The sequence below is a fragment of the Nuphar pumila genome, chromosome 13 (assembly GCF_984573655.1).
Source record: "Nuphar pumila chromosome 13, dmNupPumi1.hap1.1, whole genome shotgun sequence".
In the NCBI taxonomy this organism is placed as follows: domain Eukaryota; kingdom Viridiplantae; phylum Streptophyta; class Magnoliopsida; order Nymphaeales; family Nymphaeaceae; genus Nuphar; species Nuphar pumila.
The window spans coordinates 21,817,259-21,830,688 of NC_143261.1; the positions used below are offsets into that span (position 1 = coordinate 21,817,259).

The following is a 13,430-nucleotide window of genomic DNA, read 5'->3' on the forward strand; positions in this document are numbered from 1 at the left end:
GGGTTTAATATTTTTATGATAAACTTTCATAATTAGATGTAATATGACATTGATTAAATTATTTATATATTAAAAATATTAATTCTTATTTTTTCTCAAATTACTCAAATTTTAAACATTTTTTTTGTTTTTAAATACAATCCGAGATTTTGGATTTTAAACTTTTTTTCATGTTATGTTATTTGGTTCTAATTCCAGATCCATGCATATTCGGGGCAAAAATCTATGATTTTAAACATACATTCATAATTGGATCCATATCCGATACCAATTATAACATCATGATATTGAAAAAATTGTTGCGTATTTGTTTTACATACATTTTTTTTTATGTTACGATAATTGGATTCAATTCAAGATCCGTATTCAAGATAAAAATCCATAATTTTTAGATAATACGTTCATAATTAGATCCATATCCTATTAAAAATTCACAATAAATATTTTAAAACATGTACAATGATGGGTGGATGGATCATACAATCCAGAATGAAGTAATCTGACCCATTATTCACGTCTGTCCAAGTTGTAGCAAATTATCATCAAACAACTGATATTTGAAACAAAGCATCCTAGTACGATCCAAACAAGCATTGGACTTTGTACAATTATTACATAACGAAGATAACCAATGTTTTGTCAGTTTTTTTTTTTTGTTCATTTTGTCCAATCCTGAACAAACCATCAAACAAATCCATCAAAACATGTTTGGTGTTTGCCAAGCAAATCCAGATCCATACTTGGTAGAGGGCAGTGCAGAGCAGCTGACTACATTGGGTGGCGCTAACCAATGAAATATTTTGCTGGCTCAGCTGGGTCGAGAACATTACTAATTGATGATTATAATTCATAAGCCAGCCAAGGAGACACAAATGGCAAGGTCATGAACCAGGTCCGGATCCGGACATACTGGAACCCAACTGTCTGTTGGTGCACGAATCAGCTTAGAACGGGTGAGTCAGTGAGGGGAGTTTAAGTAATTTCCAAAGTCCTATCCGTTAAAAAAAGAAGCGAGCCGACCCAGAGAGAGAGAGAGAGGGATCAGGTCCCCCGCTAAAGCTTCAATGGCGTCGTCCGCCATTCTTCCCTGCAATCTGAAGCTCCGCTCGGATTTCCCTGCTTCGATTCCTCTGCAACACCACCATAAATGCTGGGCACGTCCGTCCACCAATGGGTTTAGGGTGAGGGCAGTAGCGTCGTCGACGTCTGGCATCGTTCTCGTGGATCGGTCGGAGGCCGAGAAGGTGCAACGCCTCAAGACCACATACCTGGAGAAGGTCTTTCCCCTCCTCAAGGAGGAGTTCTCCTACCGCAACATGCACGAGGTCAGCCGATGATTTATTCCCCAGTGGTTTTTTCTTGAGGTTTTTTAGGGGGTCTCTCTTTTGGAGTGGCGGTATAAACTCCCGCTAGGGTTCGGGTTTCTCGGTTGTCTCTCATTTTTTTTTCTGTCGTTTCTTTTTGTTTTTTTTAGGTGCCCAAGATCGAGAAGATGGTGGTGAATTGCGGGATCGGGGACGCGGAGCAGAATTCGAAGGGTTTGGAGGCTGCGATGAAGGATCTGAGCCTGGTGACGGGTCAGATGCCCGTCAAGACCAAGGCTAGGCAGTCCATTGCTGGGTTTAAGCTCAGGGAGGGTGCTACTGTCGGCGTTGCCGTCACTCTCAGAGGAAATGTAAACCTCTTTCCGATGAACTAGCTCTTAAATCGAATGAAAACATTCAATTTTGTTTTTTTTTCGAATTATAATGGATTTTATTTGGGGTTTCCTACGTAAATTGAGGGAATTTGCTGTTGAAATGGTGAAGGAATGGGTTAATAACTTGCGTGTTCTTTGGTCTGGGTTTGTTCTTGTTCTTGTCATTATCATCGATGTTGTTGTTTTTGCATTTATGTTTCATGGCGTAATTTGACTTGAGTTTATGCTTCTTTTACTTCTCTCCTACGTATGTTGTTAGAATGATTAAAGACGCTTTTTACCTTTTTTTTGCTCTAAATTTTAAAAAAAAATTAGCCTTCCCTTTTCTTCTTCTTTTCCTTTTTATTTTGTTCACTTATCAGGTGGAGGATTGTAACTTCCTACTCTGCTTGGTTTATTTGGTGAATCTTATCCTTATGATGTGATCAGAAGGCCGTGAATGTAGAGAAAATGCCTTTTAGGTTGTGCTTTAGCATGTTTTATGATCCAAGCTGTGTTTTTTCGAATTTGAATTCCTTATGATCAATGTGTGTTAATTTCATTGTGAATCGGCCGATTCATATTGTATCGGCAAAAATCGATACGAAAATGCTGAATCGGCTTGTTTTTTACATAGGGGTTTAAACTATTTTAATATTATTGTAGTATTTTTTCCTAACATGTGTCAACTTCTGGTTAAAAATTGGCCGATTCCCTGAACTGTTTCGAAAATAGATTCAGGGTCCGATACAATTCTGACAACATTGCTTATGATGCTAAAGAAATCGCCTTTTGTCATAACAATATTGTTAGAATTTCATAATTTTATTAGAGGGCCCCTTTTTGGTACTACTTTTCTATTCTCAATGATGCAGTCCTTTCCTAAACTCCTGCTGAGCTTAATATTCAGCAAATAATTAGAATGGGATTCTGGGCAGTGATCGGATTTATTTGGAAAACCTCGACTACTAACCAACAGCAGTTAGTGAGTGTCAAACATGATGCTATTTATTTTTCGTTGCGAATAGTAAACAGAAAACTCTGTTATGCTTGGCAAGGCTCTACATGGCTGCACAACTTAGTTCGGCCTCATAAATTGCTTTGCAAATCAACACTGTTTATTTAATATCGACTTGCATGAGTTCCGGATACCATAACTAACCCAAAAGTTATATTCAAGATTTTTGGTGATCCTAATCAATATTAAAATTTTGTGTAGGTTGATTTGTCAAATTTGCGGTCACCATATCAGGTGACTATGCAATATGATAGCTTTATCCGATTGTGCTTGTTTGTTACCTGGCTTGATTGTTTGAATTTGGATAAGTGGTTTTTCAAAACTTGTAATATTTGCGCTTACCACCATTAGAAAACACACCGACTTTTTTGGGCAAAAGGACTCTACAATTTGTTTCTCTGGAATGTATCCTTCATTTGATTGGTTAACGTGGCTTGTAAATATAACAATTATATTGTTTGTGATTCATGTACTTCAATAAAGTTTTTACAGGGGAATTTGGAGAATTGCTGTTCTATTTTCAAAGTGTATCTGCCCCTTCCTTTGATGCTTACTGTATTATTATGCTTTGTTTATCTTAGATAATAGACATTGTCATGTGGGTCGTTATTTGATCAAGGTAGCCTAGCAGTCTGCAGTTAGTATGTGATCTAATTGATTTCTATTGCATCTGTATGACTTTTCTATTTTTTTTTCTTTGTACAGATGATGTATTCATTTTTGGATCGGCTGATAAACTTGGGGCTTCCTAGGACGAGAGACTTTCAGGGTGTAAACCCTAACAGTTTTGATGGACACGGAAACTACAGTATTGGGATGCGTGAACAGAGTGTGTTCCCTGAAATCACATATGATGCTCTAGGGAAGCCAAGAGGAATGGATGTCTGCATAACCACCACAGCCAAGACAGATAATGAAGCACAAAAGCTTTTAGCTCTCATGGGGATGCCATTCCGCGAGGGTGTTAGTACAGCACCAGTTGTGAGAAGGAAGAAAAGAAAAGCAGCTCATTTTGATTCAAAGTCAAAATCTAAAGCAAGGAAGTAATGAAACTGGAGATTGTGAAAGGAACTCTGAGTTGTCTTGTTTTTTATCCCTCCTTCTTCTGAAGACATTGTACCTCTTGCTATATGTATGGAAATTTGATTTTTTTATGGTCCAATTTCAATCTTTTGTTTGGGAATGTTTTGGTAGAAGCTTAACATTGCCCTTCATCTTCTGCTTGTGTTGATAAGAATTTCAAATCTTTATGGTCTAATCTTCTGTTTAGGCAGCGTTCTTTTGATATCATACGACCTTAAAGATTGCCCTTCATCTTCTGATTTTGTTGTTGATAACACTTGGGAAGAGATATATTGGACTTCTAATTACCATCTTTCCAAGGTTCTATTTTTCGCATGGGTGGTGTGGAGCTCAAGTCTTAATTCGTTCAATTTCTTGATCTTGGGAAGGACGAGTTCGCATTCTTTGAAGGTTTATTAAGCGATTAAATACATGTGCATATGCATATGTTTCATGTTTTGTCTAAGCATGCTTGTGTAGTTACCAGTATATTTAGAAAGGGTATTTTTTTTCCTTAAAGAAAACTAGGATGGTGATAAGAGGTTGCCAATATAAAGTAAAACATAAACAACATACACAAATACTGGCCTATGCATAAAAATTACAATATCCATTTGATCTTTGCAATGTTAGCCTCCAACAGCAGGTTCATCTGCAACTTAATATGGTTGAATCGAATCTCAATTCTGACCACGTGTACAGACCTCATTTTGCCCATCTTCTACAACTTACTACTAATGTTCAAACTTTGCGTTCATATTCAAGACTATCAAGTGGAGATCGTGCCATCCCTTCTGAAGTAAAGGATGATAAAATAGGCATTCTGCATAGAAAGTAACTATTAATCAGCACCACAACTCCAATTTTAATCATCATCATCTCTTTCATTTGCAGTCCTTTCTGCCAGCTTATCCATTAGATGAAACGGTCCTAGGAACCATTTTCCTATTCCGTGGAAATGTTTACTTTCCAATGTGCCCAACAAGCAAGGCTGAAGATGGATTTGGTGCTTAACCTAATTCATCTCTGGTTAGACTGACTTCGGGTTAATTTATTTTGATTCATTTAACTATTTGGATTGGGATGGGTGTGAGACCCAAATGATGGTAAAAGCTGGGTGAGATCGATTTATAGCTTGGCTTTAATGGATTCGTTTCCCGTATAGATGAGATAGGGCTTGATGAAGTCCATGTTACTTTATACCCATATTTACATCCAACCGATCAGGTGAGGGCTTAAGTAGACGGCTTTGGATCCAGATCCAGGGAAGGGTGGGGACACCAGTAGCAGTTTTGAACTCTCTCTCTCTCTCAAATTTCCGGTTTTCCATCATTCCTGCTGTTGTTCAAGGAAAACGGTGGTGGTTCCTCTCCACCATCTTCCTATGAGCACCTCTTCCCCACCATTCTACTCTTCCTTGTCATTCTACCCTTCTAAAACCCTGCTAACCCCTGCCACCCACCTTCCAGACAACCACCACAAGCGAAAGAGGAGGAAGAAGAATCTCTCTACCACCACCACCGCCATCAATGCGGTTCTGCAATGGAACCGCAAGCCCCAGTACGCCGGAGAGCCCCCGAGGGTGGTGGTGGTGACCTCCGGCAAGGGCGGCGTCGGCAAGACCACGACCACCGCCAACCTCTCCCTCTCTCTCGCCCGCCTGCAATTCAACGTGGTGGCGATCGACGCCGACGTCGGCCTCCGCAACCTCGACCTCCTCCTGGGTCTGGAGAACCGGGTGAACTACACGGCCGTCGACGTGCTGCAGGGCGAGTGCAGGCTTGACCAGGCCCTCATCTCCGACAAGCGGTGGTCCAACTTCCATCTCCTCTGCATCAGCAAGCCCCGCTTCAAGATCCCCATCTCCTTCGGCGCCAAGGCCCTCATCTGGCTCGTCGACGCCCTCAAATCCCGCCCGGAGGGCTGCCCCGACTTCGTCCTCATCGACTGCCCGGCCGGAATCGACGCCGGATTCATCACCGCCATCTCCCCCGCCAACGAAGCCATCCTCGTCACTACGCCGGACATCACTAGCCTCCGCGACGCCGACCGGGTCACCGGCCTGCTCGAGTGCGACGGGATCAAGGACATCAAGATGATCGTGAACAGGGTCAGGACGGGTTTGATCAAGGGGGAGGATATGATGTCCGTGTTGGATGTGCAGGAGATGCTGGGCTTGGGCTTGTTGGGCGTCATCCCTGAGGATGCTGAGGTGATTCGGAGCACCAACAGAGGGTACCCTCTAGTCCTTAACAAGCCCCCGACGTTAGCAGGGCTTGCATTCGAGCAGACGGCGTGGAGATTGGTGGAGCAGGACAGCATGAAGGCGGTCATGGTTGAAGAAGAGCTCAAGAAGAGAGGTGGGTTCTTCTCTTTCTTCGGTGGTTAAAGAGAGACTTTGTCAGTTTTTTGGTTTTTCTTTTTGTTGTCAATGGGTTTTTGGTGCCCTGAATTGAAGGATAGAGAGAAATGTGGATTAGAGAAACTGGTTGTTCGAATGCGAAAATAGTTGGTAAGAAATCATCTTTGTTTCCTATGTGCTCGATTTTTTGCCTTTCATTATTGTTTTGTGTTAAGGTTTAGTTTAGTGCAGCAAACGAAGTATGTTCATGTCCTTCGCAAGAGTTACAGTTGTTTTCTTCTTTGCTGAATGGAACTTAGATTTGTTTTTTTGCAATTTGTACATCTTTAAAGGAAAGATTCTCATGAATGATGAACTCTTGGTTCTGTTTACTTAGTGGGGAGAAACTTGTGCCTTCACTTTTCTTGGTAATGCATTATATTAATAATGTGCATGTGCGTGTTCCTCTTGGTTTGTCAGTTCAAATTCCCCTTTATTATGTCCTTCTTTGCACTGAAGTTGGTGGTCCGTAATCTCTTCAACAGTGAACCGACCTTGTAATAGGTAGCTTTGGATTAGGTTTGTTAGATGCTAGACTCATGTCTTGTTTATAAGATGCTTTTCTATGCTAATGGAAGTTTTTGAATTCAGATAAAAGGAAAAATAGTTTTAGCATTTTCTGTGCAACACTAGTCTTCTTTCTTGATGTTTTGTTGTCTGGCTCTTAATTATCAGTTTCTTGATCTTTAGGTGATTTGTCCTATTGTTTGCGTGAGAATGACTGCTATGAGACAAAAAACCATGTTGAAAACCAGCTACTACAAAACATGTAACAATCTGGATTTTGGATTGATAAACATAGGACGTTATATCAGTGCTCAGTTCTTTGGTCAGAAAGATCAGGGATACAGTTCATAACATCTAGGGAGAGCTAAATTGCACATCTTAGGCTTTTAAACAACTGGTTTTGGCAATATCAAGGCAAAAGAATCAAGGTGGAACCTTAAATTGTTCATATGGATTTATTTCATGAACCCGTTTCACAAGAGAAAACGCACAAAAGGTGACACACAATGTGGAGAAAAAACTTCTGTACAGGAGGTACTAAAGATTTGAATAAACTATCAAAGCTAAGAACAGCTTGGTTATTGCTTAAAAGTCTACGCATATATAGATTTAGAAGAAATTAGATCATGCCAGAGAAAGTATATGGCATTCACTTCTGTCACTTTAGTTTTAAAACTTCATGGCAAGATGTTTCAATATGTGGATGAGTTGGCAAAGGCAACCTGAGAGGGTATCACATTGCTCTATTTCATTAAGTTCCTGGGCACTGTTTTTCTCATTGATGATAGTTCCCTATTTCTTGAAAAAATTCTATTTCATTTTTTAATAGTCTACTATGCTGCGACCACCCAATCTCCAAATACGTATACATATAACATTACTGCAGAGTGAAACATGCATTCATCATTTTCTTCTCTTTCAGAGTCCAGATACTTTCACTAAGCAGCAGATTATTCTTGCGGAGAGTGAAAGGCCAGATCTCTGTTGGAGATTTGTGGTTCAATTGATTTTGCCTCCCTATTCTCTTGCTGAGTAACCACATTATTGAATACAGGGTACTTCAAGATATATACAGAGTTTAACCTAAAAAAAATATACTAAAAACTAATATGCAGTTTTATGGATTAGTAGGAATTTTGATTGAATATATGACAATGCAGGATTCCAGCTGATGTTAAACATTCGAGTTCTGAACTATGCATTTAAGATCATTCTTATTGATTAATACTGCTACTTATATTACACATGTTATCGGAATTGTAACCTAGATGCATGTTTTGGCATTAAAACTAGGGGTGCAAATGGGTAGGATCTTAATCTGATTCCGACCTGACGGAAGGTATTTGGGGGTGGATATGGTCCATAAAGATAATGTCCATTTTACAAATAGGTCAGATTCAAAACAAATAATGTCGGTTCAGTTAGGGTCTGTTTGGGATCGGTAGCTGGGATGGGCGTTTATCTAGTTTATGCATTTGACGAAGTGGCAGCTGCTTTGCCATCTACCACCTCTAGGAGGTGGTAGCTGCCAAATCCATCCTTTAGTGTAAATACAAAACAGAAAGGGCCTCACTTCCCATCCCAAATGCATAAATGCCCATCCTAGCGCTGAGATTCCAAATGGGACCACCATGAGCGTTTGACCAAGATTTTGCCTCGGGAACACCAAATGCATAAACACCCATCCCAGTGCCTAGATTCCAAACTGGCCCTTAGATCCATGTCGGAATCAGATACATATATATACTTGACCCATTTTGTGTGGATCCAGTGTCAAATGGTGTCAGATCATACTGGAGTTCTACCATGTGTTCTTAGCTGGATCCAGGCTCACTCATTGAAAGCCAGATCCAGTGCCAAGAAAACCTTGACCTGGCCCATATCTGACCCGTCCACAACCTTTAATTAAAAAAAAAACGATTATAAGTAGAAAAATAAATAGGGATATTTTTAAACATTTCCTCAAAGAAGTGATAAAAAATACATTTTAGTAGAGAATGCATGATTATTGTTTTGCTTCCTTAATGCATGTCTGTGAAATGCATGGTCCATCAAGAGATAAAAATGTAAGTAAACTAAGAAGGTCTAGACTTTAATGCACTTGAAAATAGAAAGAGGCTCATATAAATAATGTACATTTTAGTTTAAATGAACTAACACTAAGATTCAGAAAAGAATTAAGTGCTAAGATGAAAAAAAAAATTAAGTGCAAATTTATATAAGCTAAAAGAACCCTAGTGACAGCCAGCAAAAAAACTTAGTCATACCCTATGAATATGAACCAATTTGAGAATTTCGTTGGGGCGTTCCCTACTGAGCGACGCGCTGTACTCTATAGGCCCGGAGGCAGTGATAAATGGGCAAGGGTTGCTACGTCGTCGCCCAGAAGCGACGCGTCACACCGGCGCCCGGGTGTGGTGTCAAATAGGCAAGGGTTCCCTCACTTTGTTGGACGGGTGGGGGTAAAGAAGTTAGTCTAAGACCATAAAATTAGGTTAGCCACTTGGAACATAGGGTCTTTAACTGGTAAGTTGGTAGAGTTAGTAGATGTTATGTGTAGGAGAAAGATTGATATTTTATGTCTAAAGAGACCAAATGGGTAGGTGAGAAAGCAAAAGTGATAGAACCTTGGGGATATAAGATTTGGTATACAAGAATAAATAAGAATAGGAATGGAGTATGGATTGTTATGAGTCGTGAGTTTATAGATAATGTAGTTGAGGTCCGTAGGAAGGGTGATAGGATTTTACTTATTAAATTAGTATTAGGTACGGATATTATTAATATTATTAGTGTTTATGCACCTCAAGTAGGTTTAGATGATTCCATTAAGCATCAATTTTGGGAAGATTTAGATGGAGTAGTACAAGGGATATCTTATGGAGAAAAGCTTTTCATCGGCGGTGACCTTAATGGACATGTAGGCATTAGTAGGGATGGATTTGAGAGTATCCATGGAGGTTATGGTATAGGAGAAAGAAACGAAAGTGGAGAAAGGATTTTAGATTTTGGTTTGTCCTATGATATGATCTTAACAAACACTTGGTTTAGGAAGAGGGAGTCTCACCTAGTAACATTTAAAAGTGGGGTTAATACGAGTCAAATAAATTTTTTTCTACTTAGAAAGAGAGACAGGGGTTGTTGCATCGATTGTAACGTTATACCGAGAGAAAGTGTAGCTACACAACATAGAGTCTTAATTTTAGATCTTAGAATTAGACAATGCTGCAAAAGGGATAGACATAGGATAGATCCTAGAATTAAGTGGTGGGCACTGAAAGGAGCTAAACAAGGAATGTTTGTAGAGCAGGTAGTTAAGGAAGCTGATTGGTGTCTCAAGGAGGATTCATAATCAATGTGGAATAAGATAGCGGGTGGCATGAGAAAGGTGGCTAAGGAGGTATTGGGTGAGTCTAAAGGCGGTGCACCGCTAGGTAAGGATACATCATGGTGGAACGAAGATGTCAAATTAGCTATTAAGGTTAAAAGAAAGTGTTATAGAAATCTAAGTAAGAGTCGTGATAATGAGAATTTGGAGAAGTATATGATAGCAAAGAAGGAAGCTAAAAAAGTAGTTCAAAACGCGAGGGATAAGGTATATAAGGAGGTTTATGGCAATTTGGATACCAAAGAGGGCGAGAAGGATATTTATAGGCTTGCAAAGATGAGAGATAGGAAATCGAGGAATCTGGGTATGGTTAGATGTATCAAAGATGAAACGCAAAGGGTTTTAGTCAAAGATGAGGAGATTAAGGAGAGATGAAAATATTATTTTGATAAGCTATTTAATGGAAGTCATGCTCAGGATCTTGGAGACTTCTCCATTCCTTTTCATGAGATGAATCGTGACTTCATGCGCAAGATTCAAAAGAAAGAAATTGCAGAAGCTTTGAAGAAAATGAAATAAAAAAGGGCAGTTGACCTAGATGGTATACCTATCGAAACTTGGAAATGCTTGTGAGAGAAAGGTTTAGAATGATTGGCAAATCTTTTTAACAAGATTTGGCGGACAAATAAGATGCCTAATGAGTGGAGGAAGAGTACTTTGGTGACTCTGTATAAGAATAAGGGTGATATACAAGATTGCACAAACTATCGTGGTATAAAACTCATGAGTCATACTATGAAACTTTGGGAGAGGGTGATTGAGTCTAGGTTGAGGAAGATTGTCATGATATCGGAGAATCAATTTGGTTTTATGCCTGGAAGATCAACTATGGAAGCTATACATCTTCTTAGACAACTTATTGAGAGATATAGAGAGAGGAACAAAGATTTGCATATGGTTTTTATTGATTTAGAGAAGGCATACGATAGAGTACCTAGGGACGTTCTCTGAAGGACAATGATGAAGAAAAGTGTTTCTCTGAAGTACATTAGTATAATTAAAGATATGTATGAAGGAGTAGTAACCAATGTCTGCACTTATAGAGGAGTGACAACCAATTTTCCTATAACGGTTGGGTTACATCAAGGATCTGCTTTAAGCCCTTTCCTATTTGCTATAGTGATGGATGAGCTTACGAGATCAATTCAAGAAAATGTGCCGTGGTGTATGTTGTTTGCTGATGATATTGTTTTGATTGATGAGTCTAGAGCTGGGGTTAATGCTAAGTTAGAATTATGGAGACAAACATTGGAAGTAAGAGGTTTTAAGTTGAGTAAGAGTAAGACAAAATACATGGAATGTCGGTTTAGTAAGCAACGAAGTAGTGATGGGAGTGTAGTGAAGCTTGGTGAGCAAGAAATACCGCTGGATGATTGTTTCAAATATTTGGGATCTATCATTCAAAAGTATGGAGAAATTGATGGAGATGTAAATCATAGGATAAAGGTTGGGTGGATGAAATAGAAAAGTGACACTGGAGTGTTGTGCGATCGTAGAATGCCATTGTGGTTGAAAGGAAAGTTTTATAGGACGACTATTAGGCCCGCTTTGCTATATGGTACGGAATGTTGGGCTGCCAAGAGACATTATATTCAAAAAATGAGTGTAGCTGAGATGCATATGCTTAGATGGATGTGTGGAAATACAATAAAAGATAAGTTTTGAAACGAGAAGATACGTAAGAAAGTAGGTGTTGCACCCATTGAAAATAAGATGAGAGAGAAACGTTTACGGTGGTTTGGACATATTCGGCGAAGGCCTAATGATGCTTCAGTTAGAAGGATGGAAAAATGGGAAAATATATTAGTTAAAAGAGGTCGGGGTAGGCCTAGGAAGACTTGGATGGAGATGATAGGAAAGGATCTGAATGCTTTGAACCTCACCGAGGACATGGCATTGGATAGAAATGATTGGAGGAGAAGGATTCATGTGGAAGACCCAGAATGATTTTCTTTTTTGGTTCATATCGCCGACCCCAATTGTTTTGGGATGAAGGCGTAGTTGTTGTTGTTGTAAAAGAACCCTAGTCCTATAACCTTAACATCAAATAAAAGTGTAAATATCATACTAAGAACACTATGTGATGTTGTTCATCCTCATCAACATGATCATCAAGCCTTATCCCGACTACATGGGGTCAGCTTTGCAAGTCCTATTTTTCTATTCCTGTCTGTCTAGAGCTACAACTTTGGTGACTTTAAAATCCTTCATGTCGCCTCTGACTGCCTATTTTTCTACTTGTATAATTTCAATCTTTCTCAAAGGTGCTGGGATAGGTCTTTGTGTAATATATCCAAATCATCTTACATGACATTCACTTATTCTATGTGATACTGTTATAAAAAAATAATCCTAAAATGTATGTATCCCTAAAGTTTGGGTGAACCTTAGAAGATAAATTGGGCAAAATTAAAATCTAAATGATACATTTAATAAGAAAAAATAAAGGAAAACATGAAAGGAATAAATGTACTTCCATTAAGCAAATGAGTATACAATCTTCTAACACATGTCGCACAACCACTTCACTTAAGCAGGCATGTCTTGTGTTGACATGACATGAACATTGGATACATCACAATACTGATACAGAGAACCAAACTTATGTTTGACATGGTTCACACTGTTATTTGCTTCATTTATGTTTTTATGATCTTGATCCATTATTTGTAATTAATTGCTTTTTTCTTTCTAAAATTTGTCATTCATAGTGTACATTTCCAATTATCAACTTCGGTTTATTTTTTAATGTTTGTTAATTCTTATGATTTAGAGTTGTTCAAGATATCTCACACTTTAAGATGTTACTCATGCTTTATTGCTTTAGATTGTGAAATTGAACGTACACAGTCACACACACACATACACACACACACACATATGCAATATATATTTGTTTACATATGCCTTCATGAGAATATATTTGGTAGCTATTTAGTGGAAATCATGCATTAAACCATGAAATTTGGATACTTAAAAATCAAACTGGCCATATAACACCAAAACTTTTCAATGAAATGTTTTTGTTTTTAAATAGTTTGATCTGAAGTTTGTTTTCTAGTACATAAGCAATGAAAACATATCTATGGGATTAGGTTAATCAAAAGACTTGCAACTATGACTTTTTACTTGATAGTATGGTACTGTGGATAGTGCCAAACATATTGATATTTATGCAGTATGTATGTGTATGCTTCCAAATGTACTTGTTTTACAAAATATTTATGTCCTACAATTAGGTATGATTCATGTATTTGTGATATGGCTTCTAACCTTTACATTGTCAAAGAGAAAACATTCAAGTCCCTAACTATAAAATGGGAAAAAAATTCGAAAGCAGTAAAACACTTGAAAAACACACTCTAATAGTTATAGG

The 13,430-nt window shown here is 38.6% G+C and overlaps 1 protein-coding gene and 1 pseudogene across 2 annotated transcripts; both read left to right on the top strand.

Moving 5' to 3' along the window:
• The first annotated feature begins 1,019 nt into the window (after positions 1-1,019).
• LOC149818060 (uncharacterized) lies at positions 1,020-3,858 on the top strand. Its single transcript, XM_089985824.1, has 3 exons — positions 1,020-1,325; positions 1,475-1,675; positions 3,402-3,858. The coding sequence occupies exons 1-3, from the start codon at positions 1,065-1,067 to the stop codon at positions 3,741-3,743; spliced, it is 804 nt and encodes a 267-aa protein (XP_089841950.1). The 5' UTR covers positions 1,020-1,064; the 3' UTR covers positions 3,744-3,858.
• Positions 3,859-5,028: 1,170 nt separating this feature from the next.
• LOC149818061 (septum site-determining protein minD homolog, chloroplastic pseudogene) lies at positions 5,029-6,290 on the top strand (annotated as a pseudogene). The gene has a single exon (XR_016427319.1). The product of XR_016427319.1 is annotated as a septum site-determining protein minD homolog, chloroplastic pseudogene (transcript).
• The last annotated feature ends 7,140 nt before the right edge of the window (positions 6,291-13,430 follow it).